At 39.0% G+C, this 26,799-nt stretch overlaps 1 protein-coding gene across 1 annotated transcript in view; it reads left to right on the top strand.

Annotated features, from left to right (window-relative positions):
• Positions 1–3,152: 3,152 nt before the first annotated feature.
• LOC106874627 (somatomedin-B and thrombospondin type-1 domain-containing protein) overlaps positions 3,153–26,799 on the top strand; it is a 65,648-nt gene continuing 42,001 nt past the window's right edge. The window contains 1 exon segment of the mRNA XM_014922422.3: positions 3,153–4,219. Coding sequence (XP_014777908.1) covers positions 3,925–4,219 — 295 coding nt within the window. The 5' untranslated portion in view covers positions 3,153–3,924.

Raw genomic sequence — 26,799 nt, forward strand, 5'->3', positions numbered from 1 at the left:
AGGGTCAGGGTTAGGGTTAGGGTCAGGGTTACGGTCAGGGTTAGGGTTAGGGTTAGGGTTAGGGTTAGAGTTTGAGTTAGGGTTAGATTTACCCTGTAGATCTATATAAAAACCGGGGGGGGGGGGGGATCGAAATTTTGAAATTGAGATTTTTGAAAAATTTTTTTCAGAATCGGAATCTCCATAGCCTAAAACGTGGGATTCCGTAAAAAAGAAATCACTGTCCGGTACGTTTCTGAAGACCTGAATGTCAATGAGGATTTTCTAGGTTTTTATAACCCCCCTGACTGCCCTTCGAAGACACTGACTAAGATTATTCTAGATGTTTTTTGTCACCTAAACATTTCACTTGGCTCAAAGTTATGCAGTTTTTCATTTGATGGTGCAAGTACCATGAGTGGAAACATTTCAGGTGTACAAATGCGATTGAAAAATTTGTTCCCAGGTACATATTTTGTACACTGTGGAAACCACTCTCTAGACCTTGTCCTCCAAGAAGTTAGTTTTAAGGTTACCTTTGTAGCTGATGCACTGAACTTTGTTCATCAATGCGCCATTCTTGTAAAAGAGTCACCAAAAAGAAAAGCACAATGGACAAATCTTTGTGTTGCAAGCAGTGTGTCCAACTCGGTGGTGCATTAGAGCAACAGCACTGAAACAAGCAGAAAACAATTATAAGAATATTCAAAATTGTTTTGCTTGACTTTCTTAATGACTTCTCGTTAAGAGCAACAACAAAGGCTACTGTTAAAGGGCTACTAAAACAATCTGGCAAAGCTTCCATTTTGTTCGGCATTAAAATCGCTGGGGATATATTTGGGGTATGTGAGCCAGTGGCACGTAGCTTACAGCGTCCAAGCACGACAGCCGGTGATTGCTTGAAATTGATTGAAAAGTTGAAAAACTCTCTTTCAAAAATGAGAAGTGAGAAGGTTTTTGAAAAATATTTTGATGAAGTATCCTCTTCTGACTTGGTGAAAATGCCCAACATTTCGCGATCTAAAAATACATCACTGCGCTTTAGGCACACAACAACTACTGGAGAAGCTGCTCTTTCTGTCACCGATGACTGGCGTCGGCAATTTTTCTCTATAGTGGCTGTCATCGAAAATGAATTGACTCACCGGTTTCAGCAACAGGGAATACGTGTATGCTCTGAGTAAGAGGAGTTGCTATTGTCAGCAGTCAAATGTGGAGTATTTAACTTTGAAAATGCACCTGCTTCTACCTGCTTCTTTTGATTTACTCTTACTGTCATCTCAAATCAAACTTCTTGTTGGCCTATGGACGGAAAGGGAAAATTTGCCTAAATCATTTAATGACATAGTTGAAAAATGGAGAGCGTCTGATGCTATTTTTCGTTCTAGTATGCTACAAGTGTTGGCGTTAATGCAGCTTGTCTTGTCTTCACCTGTATCTGTTGCATCAAGCGAAAGAACATTCAGTGCACTTCGCCGTTTGAAGACCTGGCTCCATACCACAATGACACAGCACCGTCTTACACATTGTACCATAATGCATGTACATAAAAAAATATACGATGAAAACACTTTGTACATCCTCATGAAACGTTTCATTAACAAAACGTGTGAGCGTAGGAAAACTTTTGGAATATGTTGATACAGTTTTTTTCATATACGTGTGAATTATGGAGTGATGCAAAAACTCGGCTTACTTCCATTTTAACACTACTTATAGCTTCATTATTTCTTTCTTGGTAAACTGACATTTGAATGTTCGGACGCGTGCTACTTGCTGTAAAAGGAGCGAGGTTATCCATGTAATACAAAAAGAAAATTGCAGATAAGTTGAATATAAAAGTGAAAAATAATCATTGAATACTGAAAAAACATTCATCTCCCCTAACTTTAAACCCTAACCCTAATCCCTAACCCTTAATAAAATATGGGAAAAGCTGGAGATGAATGTTTTGAAAACATTCTGAACTATCTTTCAGAATGGTTTACTTTTCAATGAAATGTCATTTTGTTATTTTTCATGTTTTTATTCAATTAATCTGCAATTTTCTTCTTGTATCAGATGGATCACCCACCCTCCATTTACAGCAAGTAGCGAGCGTTTCGTTTTTTACCTGTGTGCTAAATTTGACTACTTACGACTAACACGGGCGCATGCGCAAATATGTGACATGCACACTCCCAGAACTCGGATCCACACTTCTCCAGTAGTGCTAAATTTTGAAACTGAGTTTGCACCCCCTAAGCAAATTTTGTTCCCGGACCACTGCACAAGGGTTTGGTCGGCTCGAGGCTATAGTAGAAGACACTTGCCCAAGGTGCCATGCAGTGGGACTGAACCCGGAACCACGTGTTTGGGAAGCAAGCTTCATGCAACACAGCCACGCCTGCACCTATATATATATACATATATGAGCTTCATCTCCCTGTCCATTTATGTCTATATATCCAGCTTCCTATTTCTCTTCATCTATCCATATCCAACACTCTCCCAGATTTCCCCCCCCCCCTCTTCTTACATACCTCCCTCTCCCCACCTCTTCACGTGAAGCCGATAGTTTGGAGCAATCACAAACCGCGCATGTCTTCAGCAGCAGAATCAACTTGACCAATGAAAACACTGGAATTCTACTACGAATCACATATGGCAAAATCATTTCTCATCTCTGCTTCCTCGCATTTTTTTTCCTCTTTTATTTTCATTTTTTGTTTGTAATTTTTTTTCCCCCATCATTGTCAGACACCTTTAAGTTGCGTGTTCGTTAATGTATATGTGTGTGAGTATATGCGTGTGAGAAAGAAAGAAATAAAGAGATGGCGCCCAAACAGACTTTCGCATGCTAAGAAATAGTAATAAACGAACAGAGAAATAAATGAAGTGCTGAGCACCAACCAGACAGCTAGCCTTGCCTGCAGCCTGCTAGCTTGTCACTCACACACGCACAAACACACAGACACATGCACGCATAACACACGCGCTCTCTCATCTCTCCCGTTCTCACTCGATTCACTCCTCCTCCTCCTCCCCCTCCTACTACATTATCCTGCCTTACTTTTTCTTTCTTATTTCTCTATTTTGTGTGTAACTTTTATTTTCTCTCTCTTTCCCCTCCCCTGTCTTTCTTTCTTTCTTTCTTCCTGCCTCTCTGTCACAGACGGCAGCCAGCTTCTCTCATTTGCTGCGTGAAGGAGTTCGGTTGTACAACTGCTCAAACGAAACAGCCTCACGGTAGAGCTACTGAAAGAAGGGGCAAAGAAAATTGTAAAAGTAGCTTAGTAGACACAACCATAAATAAAACTCCCCAAACAGAAGGAGTTAAACCTTCAAACAGTAAAATTAATTAGGATAAAAAAAAAGGGGATAAGAAGTAACTCACGTTTATCCCCTCGGCCAAGAATTTTCTCACGCTGAGCAATTTAAAAAACTTTTCTTTAAAAAGAAAAAAATATTTTAAAGGCTCATTTACTTCGTTGAATGAATTCAAGCAAAGTGAAAACCCTACTGGATTATTTCAATTATCATTATATATGCATTTATACATATATTCATACAGGTATACATATAAATATATATACATACACACAGAGACAAACTTCAGCAATTTAATTTAATTGAAAATTGACGAAAATCAACAAGATTCGAAAGATAGAGTTATCATCTTTATTTACACGGGAAAATATCAGAATTATATAAGTTCTTTAATTATTTTGAAGTTATATTTTGCTTGTGATGTTCATCTGAGAAAAAGAAGAGGAAAAAAGCCCTTAGCATAATCATTAAATTTCTGCATACATCTAATGCGATATATAAACAAATAAAATTTCTCCTCTTCCTCCTCTTCCTCCTCTCCCGTCTCTGCTGTACACACATACACACATAAATTTAGCGCTTTAAGTACACTGTAAAACAAAGCTGTCACCGTTAGAAAGTTAGTGAAAACGAAAGATGAAGTCGACAAAATGTTTGGCTTTCCTTCTCGTGCTGTTTTGTGTAGCTGGATATCTCGTGGATTTTGCGGAATGCAGTTGTCAAAAGCATAACCTCTGCTGCACCGGACGGGACAATACATGTTGGACATACGGAGAACCGAGAAACGCGGCAAATCAAACAGTTTCACAGGAAAATGACACTCTGGATGAAAGCGCCGACGTTATATCGAAACCACAACGTCGATGTTTCTGTGACGAAGGCTGTTCCCAGTTAAACGACTGTTGCACGGATTACACCTATGTGTGTCGGCGTAAGTAGGCCTTCATTTCATTTTCATTTACTTGATTTCGCTATCATTACTATTGTGTCTTGCACTGATCCTGCAGACTTATGTTCCAGTCGTGACTATCACAAAGGAAAAGAGTAGTTTTGCTTTCATTTTTGTTGGGTTTTTTTTTCTTTTTTTTTCCTTTTTAAATATTCCCATGCTTTATAAAACGGATATTACGATTCCGAAAAAATAATTTCTCCAAATCTCCCTTCTCCATGAGGTATGGGGCTTCATGGGACATCTATTCCAAACATTCCACTGTTTTTATGGGTACCTAGGACCACAATATCTAATGTTTTTTCATCTTAAAGATAGATGTGGCTGCTATTTCTAGCAGGCAGAGCGATCACGTTGTAATGATTATCTCGGTAGCTTGTTTTCGTTGTTTTTTGTCCTCAAGTCAGCAAACTTTTGAAGAAAGGCATCCAGTCGTGGCCATCCTCTCTTTTTTTTTTTAATGCATCTAAGCCTACGTCAGGTTAATGTGACTTCTCGTTGTTTAAGATAACGGGCTGTAATTTACGGAAGATTTGGCTGCTCTTTTAGCAGGCCGAGTTACTTTTGTTGAGACTCCCTTTTCCTGTTCTTCATATCCATCCATATATAGTATTTAGTGTCACTATTGAATTCGGCCCCTTGCTTACTTTTTGCTTTCCTATATATCAGGAGCCAGCAAAGGTCTCTCTCTTTCTCCCTCTCTCTCTTTCCAACCACATATATATATATGTGTGTGTGTAGAGAGAGAGAGAGAGAGAGAGAGAGGAACAAGTAAGCAAGCGGTAACCTTCCGGTAATAGTTTCAATCTCATTGCTCCCCACAGCAAATCTTTTCGTTCCATTTACTTGAGAAAGGCATGAATGTAACACAATCATATTCACCTCCGACTACCGTCTGTATCTAAGTAATTAATTATTATCACTTCCCGTATTCATTAAAAATAAGGATATTGATTGAAGAGCCCCTTATCTCTATCTACTTACGCACATTAGAGGCGGGGAAGGGTGTTTATTTATTTATTTATTGAAAGGCATAAACAGGATCGCCGCAACTCGAGAGTAAATTTCTATACAGAAAATATCGGACAACGGTGGAGAGACAGTCAGTAGATTATTGGGTATTGTCTATAATAATATTATTGTTGACATAATGGACACCCTAGTGTGATACATATATAGACATATTTGTCATCTTTAGGTCCCGAGTTCAAATCATGCTGCTACCAACTTTTTTTTTTTTTTGCCTTTTATTCCATTAGGATGTATAAAAGAAGTCCCAATAATTGTTGTTTTGCATCAGGCCAGATTTAATCCAATCAAATTTATGTTCAAAGACGTCAGATTCACGATCATCTCATCTCTTTGTAGAGCCAGGTCAACATTATTCAACGTATCTTTCATCTTTTTTTTTTTTTTCTGAAACTTTAGAATGTGATTTGAGAGAGATTTTTGTTACGGTGTCTAGCCTCGTCATCGTCTCGCTTATCATTATGTATCACTATGTATGTGGTCAGTCGATACAATATTTATTATCATTGTTGTTGTTCCCCGTCGTAGTGCATATGAAAGGAGACAAAAATTATTGTATTTCATAGACTCATTATTTGAGTAAGATACCGGCGGAGTTTTGGAATAGCCTCCTCACATACACACCTCATGAGCAAGAATAAGGGCACGAAATTGGGTGAATCCCCACCACCACCACCCTCTCATATTTTAGGATTTCTGTCTTTAATACAACAGGAAATATGATTTTGAAAGAACTTTTTCAAAAAAAAGGTCTTTTTTTACATTTTTGCTCCACTTCCAGTTTCGTGCCCTTTACCAAAAAAAAAAAAAGCATAGTTTTTTTTTTTTTACACTTTTGTTCCCACTTCCAGTTCGGTGCCCTTTTCTTTCCCCATGGGGCATGGATAGTTATTTCAAGACACCGTTACAAAAATGAGGTCTTCTTTATTTATGAAATCTCTTCAAACAAACTGTGGAATTAAGAAAATATAAAAAGCTGTTGTTTTATATTACAAAATCAGCACATTTTATTTACTGTTGTGTTGGCATAAACAGAGATGGTGAAAATTCACCTCCGATATTCAATAAACGATCTTACATCTATTGCTTCCATTGAATAAAATATCAGATGAAGAAAATAGAAAAGGATAGGATGAAGTCTAATTTTTGCCAGAAAAGAACAAGTAGATTATCAAAGCAGGGTGTTTCATACTTTCATTCACTAAATGTTCTTAGCAAATTAAACTGAAATCCAAGTGCAAAAAAAAAAAGAAATGTTGTATTTCCTCCTTTTTGCGTGCGCGTGCGTGTGTGTGTGTGTACCAGATTGTTCAGCTTATACGGTTTCGCTCATTTTTCGTTTAATAACATCTAGGGTGAGCAGGAACTAACTATAAGGCGGCAAACTGATAGAATCGGCCGGACGAAATACTTAGCGGCATTTCGTCCGTCTTTACGTTCGAATTCCACCGATGTCGACTTTGTCTTTCACCCCTCGGGATCGATAAAATAAGTACCAGTTGAGCGCTAGGATCGATGTAATCGACTTAATCCCTCCCCGAAATTGCTGGCTTTGTGCCAAAATTTGAAGTCATTATTTCAACAGTATTTTCTTTTGTATTGGTATCTTTGAAAAACCAACCATTTTGCAAAGCTGTTAGAACGTGGTATTCATTCCAACACCCAGAGCTCAAATTCCGTTGGAGTCAACTTCGGGGACGATAGATAAATAGACTTGTCCAGTACTGAGATCGATTATTCCTCCTTCTGGAAGAATACTTTGGGAGAAAATCAATTATGATTGATTTTGGAGAAGGCATTGTTTAAAATACCTGAAACACGTTCTACTCAAGGTTTAAAAGGCTCATTACACGCTGTATTCAGCGACAGTCTATCAAGGTTTGAGAGCCCAAGAATGGTTGAAAGGAATTATTAATCTATGGATAAGCAACACCAAGTGTGTACATATTCGTGTTTATGACAAGACAGGAACGAATGAAGGTAAGTAAGCTTGGAGAGATAAGGGCGTAGGGTCAGACGATCTGCGGGCTTGTTCAGCACCTGCCACCCCCACCCCCACACTATATTAACTAGTTTTTGATCAGTTTTGTTTTTACTACAAATTTATGGTTTTCTGTCAACAAAGGAAAAACCACAGCAACTCTTCTGTTCGATGAGAGCTAATCAAGTAGAGAATCTGGCACGATTATTGGTCGAATAACCAATTGCAGGTGTGATCTAGAGTCTTGATGCTTTTGTTTAGCCCTAGGTCAACACTTATTGAGTAGACCGGTGATTAAATTACATCCAATACATGATTTGTACTTTATTTTATCGATCTCGAATAGATGAAAGACAAACTTGATCTCGGCTGTAGTTGAACTCAGAATGTAAACAACCAATTATCCGACGGTCTACGATCCCACCCATAAACCGACCTAAATATTCAAATACTTGTTTCTCATATAAGCAAAAGAGCAGGAAATCCGGAGAAGTGGATTAGTCTGTGAAATCTGCTCCTAATATTTCAGTGGTGCTTTGTTGTTGTTGTTGGCACTCCGTCGCTTACGGCGTCGAGAGTTCCAGTTGATCCGATCAACGGAACAGCTTGCTCGTGAAATTAACGTGCAAGTGGCTGAGCACTCCACAGACACGTGTACCCTTAACGTAGTTCTCGGGGGATATTCAGCGTGACACAGTGTGACAAGGCTGACCCTTTGAATTACAGGCACAACAGAAACAGGAAGAAAGAGTGAGAGAAAGTTGTGGTGGAAGAGTACAGCAGGGTTCGCCACCATCCCCTGCCAGAGCCTCGTGGAGCTTTAGGTGTTTTCGCTCAATAAACACTCACAACGCCCGGTCTGGGAATCGAAACCGCGATCCTATAACCGCGAGTCCGCTGCCCTAACCACTGGGCCATTGCGCCTCCACATGTGGTGCTTTATCGACCCCGGAAAGATGAAAGGCAAAGTTGACGTCTGCGGAATTTGAACATGGAACTTTAAGAGCGACAAGAAATACAGCAAGGCATTTTCTCAGTCTTTCTTGGCTCAATCAAAGGTAGAAGAGTAAGGTCCATAGCCTTTTACAGGGCTTCTGAAACTGGTGAGATGAAGAGTGGAAATTGTCCCCAAGCTAGTGAACTAGCCAAAATAATATTTTCTAACCTAATCACACAGTTAATGATTTTGAGGAAAGGGGCTTGTCGAATGGTACTTTATTGTCAACCCCGGAAAGGATGAAAGGGAAAGTTAACCATGGCGACAAATGAACTCAGAAGTCCCGATAAGAAGCTGGAACAAATATCTCAAAACATTTTCTGATGCTGTAACAATTCTACCAGCTCGTCGCTCTAGAATAATTCCAAAATAATGGCTTCAAACTTCGAAATAAGGCCAGCAATTTTTTTTGGGGGTGGGGGCAATTCGATTCCATCGACCCCAGAGCTCAACTGGCACTTATTTCATCAAGCCCGAAAGAATAAAAGGCAAAGATAATCTCTGCAGAATTTGAACTCAGAACGTAAAACAAATCCTGTAAACTATATTTTCTACGCTCTAGTGATTCCACCAGCTCGCCGTTCTAGAATTGACCGAAATAATTGCAACAGAGAACACTACATTAAATGTACCCAAGAACCTGGTGACGGTATTAAACCGGGAAACGAATTACGAAAGTCAGATTGATGGGCTTCCTTAGTTTCGTCTATCAAATGGAGTTGAATCGAGGCTGTCGTACAAGTCATTTGCATAAGGTGATGTGATGATAACTCGAAACCGGCACCACGTGATTGCGAAGTGAAAATTTAACCATGCTTCTGCTCATAATTTAGTTATCCATATAACCGAGAAGCCTAAGATTTATATATTGTTGGGGAGTAGGATATTACCCACATGTCTGTAACTAAGGCATTATCAGAAATTGTATTGAAGTGAATGTACAACAGAGAATCACAACAGGTTCATGAACTTTGATTGTAAGGTATTGTGCAGCAAAAGCAAAGCCTCTCTCTCTACCACACTGTGTAACGATATTTGTCATGTGACTTGCGTTTAGGTAAATCATTGGCGCTCGTGTAAGTGTATTTGTCTTTTCTCGGTGTATTTTTGTAGGCAAATTATAGACAGCTGCACGTATGTGTGTTAATCATTAGAACGTCAGTAAAGCCACCTACCTAATAACAACAATGGTTTCAAATTTTGGCACAAGGCCAGCAGTTTTTGAGACGAGAGGGAAATCAATTGCTACGATCTCAGAATTTCACTGATATTTATTTTATCGATCCCCAAACGACGAAAGGCAAAGTTGACCACAGTGGAATTTGACCTCAGGACGTAAACACGGATGAAATGCAACTAAACATTTTGTCCAGCCTGGTCGCTGCCTTCACCACAATAATAATAAGGTTAATAATAATTTTATAATCATAATTAATATCGGTTTCAAATTTTGGCGCAAGGCCAGTAATTAAGGGGAGGTCTAAGTCGATTACATCGACCCCAGTGATCAACTGGCACTTATTTTATCAACCTTGAAAGGATGACAGGCTAAATCGAAACCAGAACGTAAAGATGGACGAAATGCCGCAAAGTATATTGTCCGACGTGCTAACGACTCTGCCTGCTCGCCGCCTTAAATTATTATTATTATTATTATTATTATTATTATTATTATTATTATTATTATTATTATTATTATTCAGTAGTTTTATTTTTATAACGTGCTTTCACTTCACTACCGAGCGCAGCTCTGTGCGCCTTGGGTATGTGCTGTGGTTTGCTGTGGTGCTCTTATGTTTACTGTATTGAAAGTGTTTTGCGTAGAATGTGTGCAGTACCCAGTAGTGCAATTTTCTGTATGTTATATATATTTGTAAGTCCTGGTGTTTTTGTTATGTATTTGTCTGAATATTTTTTTATTATACCTAAGGCACCTACTATGATAGGAATTGTTTCTGTTTTTAGATTCCACATTCGAGTTATCTCTATTTCCAGGTCTTTGTATTTTGAAAGTTTTTCCATTTCTATTATTATTATTATTATTACTATTATTATTATTATTATTATTATTATTATTATTATTATTATTATTATTGTGAGCTGGCAGAAACGTTAGCACGCCGGGCGAAATGCTTAGTGGTATTTCGTCTGTCGTTACGTTCTGAGTTCAAATTCCGCCGAGGTCGACTTTGCCTTTCATCCTTTCGGGGTCGATAAATTAAGTACCAGTTACGCACTGGGGTCGATGTAATCGACTTAATCCGTTCGTCTGTTCTTGTTTGTTCCCTCTATGTTTAGCCCCTTGTGGACAATGACGAAATAGGCATTTCACCCGTCGCTACGTTCTAGTACTTATTTTACTGACCCTGAAAGGGTGAAAGACAAAATGATACGACGAAGTAGTAGTAGTAGTAGTAGTAGTAGTAGTAGTAGTAGTAGTAGAATCTTAGTATACACGAGGTCAACTCTGATCGAGCAGACTTATTTTGTTGTTGTATCTGGTAAAGTAGCTTGCTTACCAACCACATAGTTCCGGTTTCAGTCCCACTGCGTGGCACCTTGGGCAAGTGTCTCCTACTAAAGCCTCGGGCCGACCAAAGGTTTGTGAGTGGATATGGTAGACGAAAGCTGAAAGAAGCCTGTCGTATATATATATATATATATATATATATATATATATATATATATATATATGTATATATATATATATATGTATATATATATATATATGTGTATTTTTTATATATATATGTGTGTGTGTGTGTGTGTGTGTGTGTATGTGTGTGTATATGTATGTGTCTGTGTTTGTGCCCCCACCCCAACCATCGCTTGACAGCTGATCGGCAAAAGAGCCCGATAGAATAAGTACCAGGTTAGCAAAGAATAAGTATGCTCGACTAAAGGTAGTGCTCTAGCATGGTCGCACTCAAATGACTGAAACAAGTAAAAGAGTTAAAGAATAAAAAATTCCTTTTGCGTTCTTTGAGACGGTTAACGTGTGAGTTGATGGAGATTTGGCTGATATTTCTAGCAGGTCATCACAACCACTTCGGAGCTCCTTTGTAGAACGTATGAAGGATCGACGGTACGATTTAATTTGCTTTTTTTTTTTGTTTGTTTAATTTTATTTTGTTGGCGCAGGCAAAGAACGTTTGGTAGCGGTACTTAGTGAATTTGGTGTGAGGGTGGGAGAAACTGAGGGAGGGTAAGGATAGAATAATAGATTCGGTGGGGGTTGGTGGTGGTGGTGGTGGTGTGGTGGTGGTGGTGGTGTTGTGGTGGTGGTGGAGGGTGGTGATGGTGTCGAAAGGAACCAAGACGTTAGTAATGTGGCGTGAGGAGAGTTGCGGGAGTAGTAGAAGAACGGCGGTAGTGGCACTGGTGATGCTGGTCGTCGTCGCCGTCGTGAAAGGTAGAAATGGGATGTAGTAACGATGGTCGTAGTCGTGAAGGTGAACTGTCGTAGTAGTAGTAGTAGTAGTAGTAGTGGTAGTGGTGGTGGTGGTGGTGGTGGCGGTGACGGTGACGGTGGCTGCGGCTGCGGCGGCGGCGGCATTGGAGACAAGAAAGAGTAGAGAGGTAACGAATAAATACAGTGATGATGGAAGAGGGGGGTGATGGCGCTGGTGGCAATGATGATGATGATGATGGTAGTGGTGGTAGTGTGAGGAGCTTCAGCGAGGTGGGTTAAAGAGTCTGGTAAAGAGGTAGTAGATAAAATGCCGGTAAGATTAAGCAGTATTAGTGGCGATGGTGTTGTAATTATGGTGGTGTCGGTGGTAGTGGTGGCGGTGCTGTCGGCCACACTGTCAAACGCTCCCACCACTGTAGAACTGGGTCGACCAGACGTTTTTATTTTCTTCTCAAGGCGTTGTTCACCGTGACGTGTAAGTACATACGTACACGTATACACACTCAAACACACACACACACACACACACACACACACACACATACAAACACAGACGCTAAAACATAGAAATAGTCACACTGACCCCCTCCTTACTGCTGTATTATAAGCACATTCTCATATGTATGCGTGTGTAATTATACATTTGTTCAGACTCTTGTGTAGAAATGTATATATATGTTTCAGTCACTTGACTGCGGCCATGCTGGAGCACCTTCTTGAAGGGTTTAGTCGAACATATCAACCGCAGTGCTTATTCTATCGGTTCCTTTTACTGAACCGCTAAGTTACGAGGAGGTTAGCAACCCAACACCAGTTATGAAGTGGTAGTGGAGACGAACACAACGACACACACATTTAAACGTACTCACGTGTGTGTGTGTGTGTGTGTGTATTCTATATCATCAGCACATGGAGATTATTAGCTTGTAGCTAGTTATTTATAGTATTTATCAAACTCGGCCACAGTATAAACAGATCTGTTTGATCTGCATAACAGTGCATGCGCTGACAACGTGAATTCATTCATAGGGTACTACATAATCTCTTATGAATGATTTGTAATGTAAATTATACATTTTTATTAAGCATAGACATTTTATTGAACAGGCGCAGTAGTAGCTGAGTGTTAAAAAGCTTGCTTCCCAGCCACATGGTCCCGGGTTCAGTCTCACGGCGTGGCACCTTGGGCAAGTGTATTCTAGTATAGCCTCGGGCTGACCAAAGCCTTGAGCGGATTTGGTAGACGGAAACTGAAAGAAGCGCTTCATGTGTGTATGTATGTATGTGTGTTTGTTTGTCCCCCCCCCCCTCCACCACTTGCAACCGGTGTTGGTGTATTTACTGCCCCGTAATTTGGCGTTTCAGTAAAAGAGGCCGATAGAATAAGTACGAGGTTTTAAAAAATAAGTACTGGGGTCAGTTCATTCGACTGAAAATTCTTCAAGGCGGTGCCCCAGCATAGGTGCAGTCCAATGAGTGAAACAAGTAAAAGATTAAAAAATAGTTTATCCTCGCTAGGATAAATTAATCTTTGTTTACGATAATCGTTCCTACTATAGGCACAAGACCTGAAATTTTGGAGTGGCGAGGCGGGTGGGCTAGTCGATTATATCGACCCCAGTGCGTGACTGCTACTTATTTTATCGACCCTGAAAGGATAAAATGCAAAATCGACCTCGGCGGAATTTGAACTCAATGTAAAGACGGACGAAATACCGTTAAGCATTTTGCCCGGCGTTCTAACGTTTCTGCCAGCTCGCCGCCCTATTTTTGCTTAACATAATAATTTCTCTGTGGGAAGAAGACTTGTCTTCTTCTCTGATGTAGGTTAATGAAGACCAGAAACAAGAGTCTAAGTCAGGGGGTCTCCAAAGTGATCGATATCGATCTCCGGAGGTCGATGGGACTCTTAAAGTAGTCGATAAATCCACATCTACTTTATTATCATTACTTATTTATTTTCTTGTACATGCTTGGGTGTCGATGAGGGGTCAAGGATTCCATGAAGGGGTCGATGGTCTAAAAAGTTTGAGCCCCCCCCCCTGTTCTAACTGATCACTGTTTCTGCAAGCAGATAATCATTATTAATCTTTGATGTAACCATTTTGTTTAGTACAACATCGAGGCTAAACTTGTATGTTTATTAAAAAGGTATACCTTACGTTTCAAATTATCCAATAAATGCTGTGTTGTGTTAATTCATGCGTCAGGTTCGGTCCTACTTGGTGGCATTTGAGAATCTATAAATAACCTCGGGCCAATTGATGCTTTGTGTTTGAAACTGAGCAGAAGTCCATCGTGTGTGTGTGTGTCGTTTGAGTGTATGTGTTCGCGTGGCGATTTGCATGTGGCTGTCTCTAAGTGTCTCCTTGCCGTAACATCCCTTGAAAAAAAGAAGGTATTTTTGTTTATGCCCCGTGTCGTAACGGTTCGACAAATAGAGAGCGATACGATTGGCAGCAGATTAAAGAATAAATATTGACGTCGATTTAATCGAGCAAAATCCTTGAAGGTGGCGCCCTAGCATGGTCACAGTTCAATAAATGAAGCAAATGAAACAGTAAAAGTCATATAGTATATATTGTATTAGTATACATATGGTATATTATTATATACATGGTATATTATTTTACATATTATAATGCACATGTGTGTGTGCGTTTGTGTGTGTGTGTGTGTGTGTGTGTGTGTGTGTATAATGTCCTTGGAATACTTAGAAGTTGTAAGATGGGGGGTGTGGTGGAGAATAGAGCATGAGAATTTCGATTGTTTCTGTCTGGCGAACTACATAACTGTGCAGATACGAGTTTAAATCTCCTACATTGTGTCAAGTAAACTGATTCACGTGTATCAGATGATATTAACCCAGGGAACGTGTGAAAGAGGGGTATAAAGTAATGATAACAGTCATAACTCTTTCTATTGTCCGACATGAAGGTGCGTGGCTTAGTGGTTAGGGTGTTGTACTCATGATCGTAAGATTGTGGTTTCGATTCCTGAACCGGGCGATGCGTTGTGTTCTTGAGCAGGACACTTCATTTCCTTTTGCTCCCGAGTAATCCAGTGATGGACCGGCATCCCGTCTAGGTTGGGAATATGTACGCCATGGAGACCGGGAATCCAGCTCGGGAGACAACTTCACTTTTTTATTACACGACTGAAATTTGGGGAAGGATGAAACCAGAACAGCCCCAATAATAAAGATAATCCTTTCTATTATAGGCACAAGGCCTGAAATTGGGAGAAGGGAGCGAGTCGCTTACGCTGAGCTCAAGGCTCGAGTGCTACCTATTTTATTGACCTCGAAAACATAAAAGGTAAAGTCGACCTTGGCGGAATTTGAACTCAGAATATAATAGGCTGGAAGAAATACCGCTGAGATTCAGAGACACTCAGTAGCGCTCAAATGATTCAAACTTACACTCCGTTATCTTTACAGTTCCACGGGGTAAAGTATGGTGGCTATATATGTATGCATGCATGTATACATTTATACATATTTTGCATTTCATACCCAAGCTGTTATATTTAATTTGTTTATCCACATAATTGCACCCCACGTCTCTCTCTCCACACACACACACACACACATACAACACATATATATATTCTAATATCTGATGTTCTTAAACATACTAACTCTAGCTCCAAAATGCATTAAACAGAATAACTCATGCTTTTCGTTGTAAAATGAAGAGTGTGCTTAGATTTGGGCTGACATAATAAACAAATGAGCGTATGGAAAATATTCTTCGTTCTTTCATGCTTCCATTTATTTTTTATTTATTTATTTATACGCCCTTTTTAAAGCCTAGCCTGGCTCATGGTATATGTGTTCCCCCCAGCTGGACGGGACGCCAGTCCATCGCAGCGTTACTCAAGAAACAGGAAGAAAGAGTGAGAGAAAGTTGGAGCGAAAGAGTACAACAGGGGTCGCCTCCCCAACCCCCCTGCCGGAGCCTCGTGGAGCTTTAGGTGTTTTCGTTCAATAAACACTCACAACGCCTGGTCTGGGAATCGAAACCGCGATCCTCCGACCGCGAGTCCGCTGCCCTAACCACTGGGCCATTGCGCCTCCACTCATGCTTCCATTACTTAATACTTTTGCTGTATCATACTCCACATAATTTTATTGTCTATGTTCGCAAGTTGCATCGTATACCTTTGCCCATTGAACAAATTTTTAAAGTTGTATTTTATTTCGCAATCCGACCCTTTTCAAATAAGACATTTTTCCTTTAAATGGCCTTATGAAAAACTGTTGAATATTAATAAAAATTGTAAACCAATGCCTGAACAAAAACATATTTAACAGCGTAAATAGACGAAATTAACGAGGATATTTCTAACCACGTGGTACAAACAGTGAGGAACGCTTGTGTGGTTACGTTACAGAAAATAGAGACTTTTTCCATGTTTGTTATTCGTTGTTTCTAATGAAAGTGTGTGGCTAAGAACCGGATATTATTAAAATTTATTTGCTGCAATAATTTGCTTAAGTAAACACGAGGAATCTACAACGTTTAGTTACATAACGATAAGGTCTTTTGTCGACAATATATTTTACTGATGACTCCTGCCTACCCTGAGTATTTATACACGGTACTTGATATTTTTTTATCTTTTACTTGTTTCAATCACGGGACTACTGCCATGCCGGGGTTACTGCCTTGAAGGGTTTTAGTTGAGCAAATCGACTCCACTATTTTCGTTATTTGTTTCTGAGCACGACGGGCAAAATGCTTAGAGGCATTTCTTCCGTCATTATGTTCTGTGTTCAAATTTCACCCAGGTCGACTTTGCTTTTCATTTCTTTCAGGGTCGATAATTTAAGTACCAGTGAAACACTGGGGTCAATGTAATCGACTAGTCCCCTTCCCACAAATTTCAGGCCTTGTGCCTATAACCGAAAGGAAACCTAGGGATAGATCAAGAACGAGATGGTTGGATAACATTCATAGTCTCAGTTGGCCACGCTTGGGAATCCAGCCGGAAGGTGTAATGACGGTTGCTTTTGATAGGACTCTATAGAGGAAGTGCCTGAAGACTCTACCCTCAACGACACTCTCAGGAATAGTAAGCGGAGAAGATGGATGAATGGATGGGTGGAAGATTTTTGCGAAGTTGCTTAAGTACGAAACGTAGTTATTAATAACATCAGATAAAAGCTAAATAAGGAATCGGTGCAATTTTGTAAGATTTATTTTTAAATTTTTCAATGCTTCAAAAGTACGACCCAAAACAAAACTATAATTACCATTTTTACCATCCACAGTATCACCATTATCTTCATTATTAGAGTCACCATCTTATAGCCACCATCACCATTATCTTCATTATTATAGTCATGCTCATTATCATCATCATCATCATCATCATCATCATCATTGCCTCCATTATTATTATCGTCATCATCATATTTATGGTCCACTTCATAATTATGGTCCATCGTCGCCACGACGACGACCACCATCATCATCATCACCATTATTACCATCGCTATCATCGTCGCCACTACCATCAACCTTATCAGAATCATCAATCTTTATTATCATGCTGCTGTCATCATAGCCTCATTATCGTTATCTCATCGTAGTCATCTTACATTACTCATCTTACATCACTGCTACCGCCATTGCTGCTGCTGCAACTACTACTACTACTACTACTACAAGTACTACTACTACTACTACTACCACCACCACCACCACCACTACTACTACTACTACTACTACTACTACTACTACTACTACTACTACTACTACTACTACTGTTGGAGGGATTACTGTTATGAATCCCTAGGTCAGTCCATATAAATTTGATAGACAGAGAGACAGGCAGGCAGACAGACAGACCGACAGACAGACAGACAGACAGACAGACAGACAGATAGATAGATAGATAGATAGATAGATAGATAGATAGATAGATAAGTAGTAGTAGTAGTAGTAGTAGTAGTAGTAGTAGATTTGTGAAGCCCCAGATGGCAAAGAACGAATCAAGTTTCGATTAGGGAGCAAATATTTAAGAAAAAGTGGAAGTGGATCGGTAGCACACTTAGAATAGACACACCAAATGTAGCGAAAAGTGCTTTACAGTGGAATCCGGATGGATATAAAAAAAGGGGTAGGCCTAAGAACTCGTGGCGTAGATCAACACAAAAGGAACTAGAGAAAGGGGGACATTCACGGCAGAGTATAAGTACAGAAGCGAAAAATTATGCGACATGAAATTCAATTATAAATGGCCTATACTCCGCGTTAGAGGGTTAAAGGCAAGAAGTTAAGAAGTTAAGATCAGCGCTTGTAAACTTGACAGATCATTACAGATTAGAACTGAGTAAATTTAAGATCCGTGTCTCTTTAAAAAAAGGTAGAGTTCTGATCTAGTTCCTTTTGTGTTGATCTACGCCACGAGTTCTTAGGCCTACCCCTTTTTTTATATCCATCCGGATTCCACTGTAAAGCACTTTTCGCTACATTTGGTGTGTCTATTCTAAGTGTGCTACCGATCCACTTCCACTTTTTCTTAAATATTTGCTCCCTAATCGAAACTTGATTCGTTCTTTGCCATCTGGGGCTTCACAAATCTACTACTACTACTACTACTACTACTACTACTACTACTACTACTACTACTACTACTACTACTTATCTATCTATCTATCTATCTATCTGTCTGTCTGTCTGTCTGTCTGTCTGTCGGTCTGTCTGTCTGCCTGCCTGCAACTGCTTCTATTACACAGTAACACCATCATACAATGACATTTACTATTACACATACACCTTCCCAATCATTATTATCCGCACTCTCACACTATCATAGGCACCGTCACCACCAATACCACCAGGACACACACACACACACATCAACACCACCATTAATTCAACACTAGTCTCACCCCTACTAGCACCAAGACAATACCATCACCACTAACTCAACGTGCGCGTGCGCACACACCCATTCCTTTGTATGTGTGTGGGCGTAAATAAGATTATATACATACATATATATAATATAAATGATTACATTATATATATGATTACATTATGTATAATTATATTTATATATATATATATATATATATATATATATATATAATTATACATAATGTAATCATATATATATATATATATATATATAATCATACGTGTATGTATATGCTTGTGTACATGCCTCTGTATGTGTGTATAATTGTGAGCTGTAAAGAGAGATGGGGTGGGTAGAGGAAAACATACAGTCTTTCTAGTCTGATTGACTAAGATCAATTCTAAATGCAATGATGTGGAAATAAGCATCTCAACCACTCAAGCATGCAAAGCAATCGTGTGTAACTTCACCAACTTATCCAATAGTGAAGAGATAAAACGGCACGACCAGTCTAGTATGTATGTATGTATGTATGTATGTATGTATGTATGTGGCACACACGTATATGTGTGTGTAGATAGATAGATAGATAGATAGATAGGTAGATAGATAGATAGATAGATAGATAGATAGATAGATAGATATATGCGTGAGAGTATGTACATATATATACGTTTTGTGGGAAAGAGTGGAAAGTTCGTGTTTATACGTTTGTGTGTAAGCATACGTATGTAAGTATATATGATTATGTATGTGTGCGTGCGTAGATTGATAGATAAACAGGCAAACAGAGAGATAGATCCTCATATATATGTGTGTATGTGTAGATACGCGCACTCACACACAGACACACACACACACACTCACACACACACTTACATATAAACGTACTTTAAATAATTCAAAATACTCATATTCATCATATGTGTTTCTTTCTTTCCTTTCTTCCAACAATTCCTTGTTCTTGCAAGTCAGTCGCTTCATTATTCCCCTAATTTATTTTTCTTTAATCATCATCAGCAGCACCACCATTATTACCATAGATCATTTATGTGCTATATAGGTTCTCATTTCTATTTATAAATTTACAGACTTTTTTTACGTTGGAGATAGCGAATCATAACTTCGATTTTGTTCCATAATTAAGTTTGTATGAAGCATAACACTCACATGAAGTGTTATTGCTCTAACAAGTTGAGGTCTCGTAAAATTGAGCCATCTCCCTTTACGTTCGGTGTTGAAGGCAAGTGTTTCTTTAGCTTGCTTCCCAGGTCTCGTGGGGAATATCATGAATACAACGCAGCTGTATAGGTACACCCTCAGATATTTGAAGATATATTGCGTCCTTAATTATTAGTTACTTTACTGGGAGCACAAGGCCACAATGTCTTGTTGCTTTTTAATATGATAGCCAGGAGGAGAAATGGAAAGGACACTCGGCCGTCCTTCTCAGGCTAGTTATATTATGACAGTTGATGTTCAATTTGAATCCTAAAGGTTATTGTATTAAAGAAAAGTGCATGCGCTTGGGGAAATCCCCAAAGATCAGGGAAAGATTTTGATTTTTACGTATGATGTCCGGAAGTTGAGTCACAGTAAAAGTAACGGAAGGATGAAACATACGTAGAATTGCTAGCTGTGTTTGGACAGAGTAAACCAAAAACCATTTCTGAGGAACAAGGGACAGATTATATATGTCAGCTAATGGTTGTAGTGTATTGATGAGTAAAGTAACGACAGCCAGTGCAAAGACTTTCCCAAAGGCAACACTGGCGTCAGAAACTGGAAGTTTATTTGGCTTCTACTTGGAACGAAAACTGTCTCAGAGGGAGAAATCCTCTCACAGCACTCATCGCCTTCCATTTATAGAAAAAATAGGCAGAATGCTTAGTCAAAACAAACCATATAATTTATATATTATTTTATTATTGTAAGTACATATTGCACTTTAAAAAAGAAAGATTCAACAAAAATATTTATAAATACGGATTCTCATAAACGCATTAATATTTGCAAAAACTCCACGGTAACCCTTGTTTATATATATATATATGTAAAATCTAGAGATTGAAGTGTAGGAAGAAAGTTAGCTTCAAGCAATCCTTACTAAGTATATATAAAAAAAATTACTTTAGGGACAATAGTGGTTTATTGAGCCGGAAGGATCTTTCCACTTATGAGGTTCCACTTGCTATGAAGAATATGTAGCCCGGATATTTCCCACTCAATTCCGTAACTCATATATATATATATATATATATATATATATATATATATATACACACATACATACATACACATACATACGCATATGTATATATACACGCATATATATATATACATACACATGCATATATACGCATATATATATATATATATACATACATACATACATACATATATATATATATACATACATATATACGCATATATATATATATACACATACACACCCATATATATATATATATATATATATATATATATATATATATATATGTACACACACACACACACACACATATATATATATATATATATATATATATATATATATATAAACACTACTCTTTAAGAGTCCATTGCCAATTGCAATTCTCCCACGAAGATAAATTTTCGCTCTTTCCTGTTCTGAATGCCCTTCGTTATTTCTTGCTACTCATGAAATATACCTCCTAAGACACAGACACACACACATTGTGTGTGTGTGTGTGTGTGTGTGTGTGTGTGTGTGTGTGTGTGTGTGTGTGTGTGTGCATATAAGGCAATAAAAAAGCCAGATCAACATTTAGTTTATATAAAAGTCTTGAGAATTTTCACTTGCTAGAGTGTAATATACATTTAACCATCCATCTATCCAGCCAGCCATCAAACCATTCAATGACCCACCCACCCGATCACTTACCCACACAGTTACATGATAGATACACAAACTTTCACATGCGTATACACTTCCACAATCATGTACGCATGTCCTTAAAAGTAATTGCATATCTTATGCATCACGTTAAAAATATGCAATTTTCTTGAGGCTTTTTAAGGCTTACGTTTCATTTTTATTTTTGAATTAGAAATTTAAGTTATATTTAAGTTAGAAATGCACGTTGCATAAGTCATTGACCTTATCATCATATTCCTTCAATTTGTTTCTTAAACATTATTTTACCATTTTTCAAAGATATTTCACTGAATTTCGTCATTGAATCGCAGCCAGATTGGAGTATTCCTTTCGTGTGTTTTCGCGGATCTCAGTACTTGCTAAGTTAGCGTTTGACGTTGACAGATGCAATCTAAATTTAGTTTTAGTTCCTCTTGCACAATTGGCCTATACATTGAGTAGAAAGACGTCTCCAGTCATTCCAGTTTGGAGCCTGCATCTTTCCAGGCGATGTTAAGTTGCTTTAGGTCTTCTTTGAAGGTGACGCGCCATGTCTTCCTGGATCGTTCTCTCTTCCTTCATCCTGTTGGTGGCACCCATTGTATAACTGTCTTGGCTATTCGTCCTTCTGACAGTCGGAAAACATGAGCCGCAAATTTCCATCTTCTTTTCGCAACAATCTCTTACAGACTGCGTAGAATGGCTCTTCTCAGAACTTTAGAGTTTGTGACTCTAACCACTTGAGTATTCTGCATAGATGCCATAGGTGGAATGCCTTCAACCTTTGAGCGATCTTGGCAGTCATTTTCCAAGTTTCTCTGCTTAGACTACTGTTGGTAGGACAATCTTTTGGTGCAGCAGGTCGTTCATTTCGTTGTTAATCAAAGAATTGGCCCAGATCCCGTTCGTTCCTCTGCAAACTATTACTGCACACCCGATTGGTGAGTTGACATCTGGCGCACTGTCCTCCCTCGTGCACTGTTTTAAAGTGGCATAAACACAGGATCTTGTTTCTATTCAGTTTTCTTTTAAGATTCGCTTTTTGACTTATGCTTCTCCTCCCAAACATCGTCTACTGTCGTATATACGTATATGTATCTGCGAGTTTCTAATATGTGTATGAGTGTTTGTGGTCGTGTATTTTTTATTGTTGTTTAGTACCGAGTCGAACTGACCCATGATCAAATATATTCCAGCCATGGCCATCAAGTCGATTATTCCGAAATTTCCAATGTAAACATTCTATCAAATTCGTACGAGGGTACAAATTTAGACAAATTTGGTTGGTGTTTCTAGATAGTCGACATTCAGGCGTATTCGTTAGCTCGTGTGTGTGTGTGTGTGTGTGTGTGTGTGTGTGTGTGTGTGTGTGAGAGAGAGAGAGAGAGAGAGAGAATGCATATTTCAGTGTGTTTTTGGGTGTGAATACTAATAAGTGTATATAAACAGCTGCCCTTTTAGACATACATTCATGTATATTTTACAGAGCTGTATGTTCGTATGCATACATACTGTTACAGAGTTAATACTCCTACACAATACATTCACACTCTACACACCCACACACACACCACTCATATATACATGCATATATTGTGTAATTAAAACTTACTAAGCATTTCCTCAAATTCCTGTGATTAAGCAATATAGCCCTCCATCCTTTACGTCTTTCCTTCACCCTTTCTCATATATATATATATATATATATGTAGGGGGGGAGTCATTGTGTTTGTATACATATACTCATATACATGCATAAATGCGTATAAAATATGTGTATACAAATATGCATTTTTACACAGAGGCAGCGTATACAGCATAGTGCGGAAGGCAGTGCTTACTGATTCATTGTGAGAGAACGTCGAGTTTTGAAAAGATGGGAATGGTGATGATGATGATGACAACAGCGGTGGTGGTGGTGGTGGTGGTGGTGGTGACGATGATGACGATGATGGTGATATTGATAGTAGGTGCCTTCGGTGCTGCTGCTGATGGTGGTGGTGGCGGCGGTGATAACGATGAAAATAGTGCTTCTGAAGGTAGTGATGATGATGATGAGGAAGAACATGGTAACAGTGCTGACGATGGACTGTTGGGGGTGGTGACGGTGATTTCGTCCAGCGCCAGATAGTTTTACTACAGATAGTTTGAGCGATAAGAAAACCTCTGACCTGCTAGAAATAGTAACTAAATTTTCTTAATCCTACAGTACTGTCGTAAAAAGAGAAGGATACATTGGATAATGTATTGCGTAGATGTTTGGAAAAGAAACCATGCTTATTGGTTTGAGTTGAAACGTCTTTAGTCACATGTCAGCTTTATCCAGACTGACCTGAGGTCAAACAATAACTGACATATTCGCATAATTCGCATGCTTGAAGGAAAATGTAATCTTTGCTATCAAAAATGCTGGACATGTTTCGGTCTTATTTGGACCTCATCAGGGAATTTTATTTTGCTTCTACTGATTTTATCGATGCGTATTTATCGAAATGGTAGGTTATGCTTTTTGAAATTACATGAGTTTTTGCAAAAGCAGACACGAATACAAACATCACCTCTACATGTGTACTTGTGTTTGTGTGTGTGTGTGTGTGTGTGTGTGTGTGTGTGTGTGTAGATGCGCGTATGTGAAGGGTTTCTGCCAAATTCCACTCATGAGATATCGATCAACCTAAAGCTATAGCAGAAGGCACTCAACGATAATGACGAAGGGGAGGGGATCGAACCCGCAGCGAACTTCTTAATCAGATAGTCTTGCTTAGTGATTTTTTCATAGTTAAAATTTTTTTTTTTTTTTTCGTTTTTCATTTAATGTAGGAAGAAACTTGGGGTTACATATTGCTTTATTCTTTAATTTGTTTCGTAACTGATAGCAGAGGTGGGAGAGAAAGGAACGAGTACCTAATAGAACTGATTAAAGTTACGATAAAGATATATGTAATAATGAGGGAGGCGTAGGTAGCGAAGGAAATGCTGTGACAGGGCTCAAACGAACGATAGATATAAAGAGTGTTAAGGGGGGGGGGAAGCTCACGAAACCATAGAAAATACTGGAATCAATAACCGACGTTTTACAAGAAGTCAGGAGGCCTCCAGAAAACCACCAGCATCACGAGCACCGGGCTGAATGAAGGCGGGGGAGGGGGGAACAGCATCTCTTGGTCTTCATTTTCCGACAGTTATACGAGATGGTGCACATGTGGAGATGGCTGGTTTACTTTGACGATTGTAAGGATGAAGTCACTTGACTTAAATATATTTTAAAGTGTCGTTTGGCATTCGAGATGTTTCGACTACTGTTTCAACATAGCTGCCACCATCCCTCCCTGCCTCTCTCTCTTTCTCTCTCTTCCTCTCTCTCTCTTTCTCTCTCTCTCTCTCTCTCTGTCTCTCTCTCTCCCCCTCTCTCTCTCCATATTGCTCTCTTTCTCTCAATATATAATTTACTCGGTAACAAGACATGCCTATTCCACTGAGTGGCTTATAATTAGTCTTAGCACGAGGTAAGATAACTGTTAGTGAAGATATATATATATATATATATATATATATATATATATATATAGTAATCCCTCGACTATCGCGGGTGTTACGTTCCAAAATCTACCGCGATAGGTGAGAATCCGCGAAGTAGAAACAGTATATTTTAAAAATTATTTTTGTAATTTGTATATGTTCATTCCATGCAAAATAAATGCAAAACAACACCACGGAGGAATCGATGTAAGCTTAAATAATAAACCGCGATAGGTGAACCAAGATATGGCAAGGGATCACTGTCGAGAAAAGAGAAATATTGTGTATGTTGGTGCAACATCTTTACTATTTGATTTAAAATTCGAACTTCCAATCAGGCCTTAACTTAATCTAGACGAGATTGTCTCCCCGACGATAGCTGATCACCACTCACGTTCTAAAGAATGATCTCTGTTCTTCAGTTTTCACAATTTGCTGGTCATGTGACTCCGCCACTCATGTACTTCCGTCCAACTCGTCTCCCTTCCCCTCAACACCCTTGTCGTGTTCAACCCTCTTCCCAGGTTCTACACTAAATAGTACTTCCGTTCCTTTCTCCCCAGAACCTCGTCCCTTCAGGATCTCCTCACTGATCATATTTTTCCTGCTTGTGTCTGTCTACTCGCCACTGTTTAAACGGAACATCAGCAATGTCGACAGCATCACCGGTTTCAGTGGTTCTACTTACAGACCATGGGTACTGCTCTTTCCTCTAGACCCAAGCAAGAAAAAAAAATTAGGTATAGCGAGCCAGTATAACCCTCTCTTTTCCTTTCACCCATCCATCTTTTCCACCCACAATTCCACTATTCTTGGGAGGCTCCGGCGTATTTTCCATAGGGTCCAACAGAAACCAATTGCCATTCCACTTTACGGTAGATATCCAGGCGTGGCCAACTGACACTATGAATATTATCCAACCAACTTGCTCTTGGTACGCCCTTGGGTTTCGTTCCAGTTGGTTGTTTCCTTATTTCGTATTTACATAGAAATCATTATAACTCTGGTAAAAAGCAAAATGTATGATGATAAGTTAACGTAAATTGTATGACTGAAGCCAGTAAGTGAGGGTTAATCAATAAAATTTAGTTGATAGATTGTCTCTGATTTATAGAACTGACTTTATATCCGATCAAATCTGTGCGTTCGTAGTTGATTTCAGACAAAAAAGCGCTTTTGAAAAAGAGATGTCGCACGCTGTTGCTATTGTTGATATTGTTGTTGTTCTTGTTTAGCACAAGCTCACTTGTAATCAGACTTTTAATCAAAGCGATTCCGACCACGACAATCCCATTTATTTTCGAACTTTGTGTATCTTGGACTGCATTATCTGATGTGTACTTTAGTCTTTTAAGACGGCATAGAATGACTTGAAGCATATTTGAGCTTGTTTCTTGCCTGTCTAGTGACCACGTAGAAGCACCTTCGCTCACTCGTGCGTACATACACGCACACACATACATACATACACGCTTACATACATACACATACATACATTCTCACACACATAATACATACATACATACAGGTACACGCATTCACAAACATGCAAATATATCAATATGCACAGCAAAATGTAAGTGGTGTAATGTATGGAAGTATACATTCCACATACACACGCGCACGCGCGCACAATTTGGAGGGTGTAATGTGAGTGGGTACATGGATTTACAATATTTAGTAGAAGCTTTTTATGAAACTTGACCGCCACTCAATCTGGATTCCTAGTTAGGAAAGTTTATCTCGTGTCACTAGTGCATCCGCAGAAGTGTGTGTGTGTGTGTGTGCAATATTTTCATTAGTACTAGACTTATTTGCAAAGACGATTTTTTTTTACTAAGAAATTGGATGATGTAAGACTTCTAGACTAACACAC

Source organism: Octopus bimaculoides, chromosome 6 (genome assembly GCF_046866305.1).
Source record: "Octopus bimaculoides isolate indiv1 chromosome 6, ASM4686630v1, whole genome shotgun sequence".
Classification (NCBI taxonomy): Eukaryota; Metazoa; Mollusca; class Cephalopoda; order Octopoda; family Octopodidae; genus Octopus; species Octopus bimaculoides.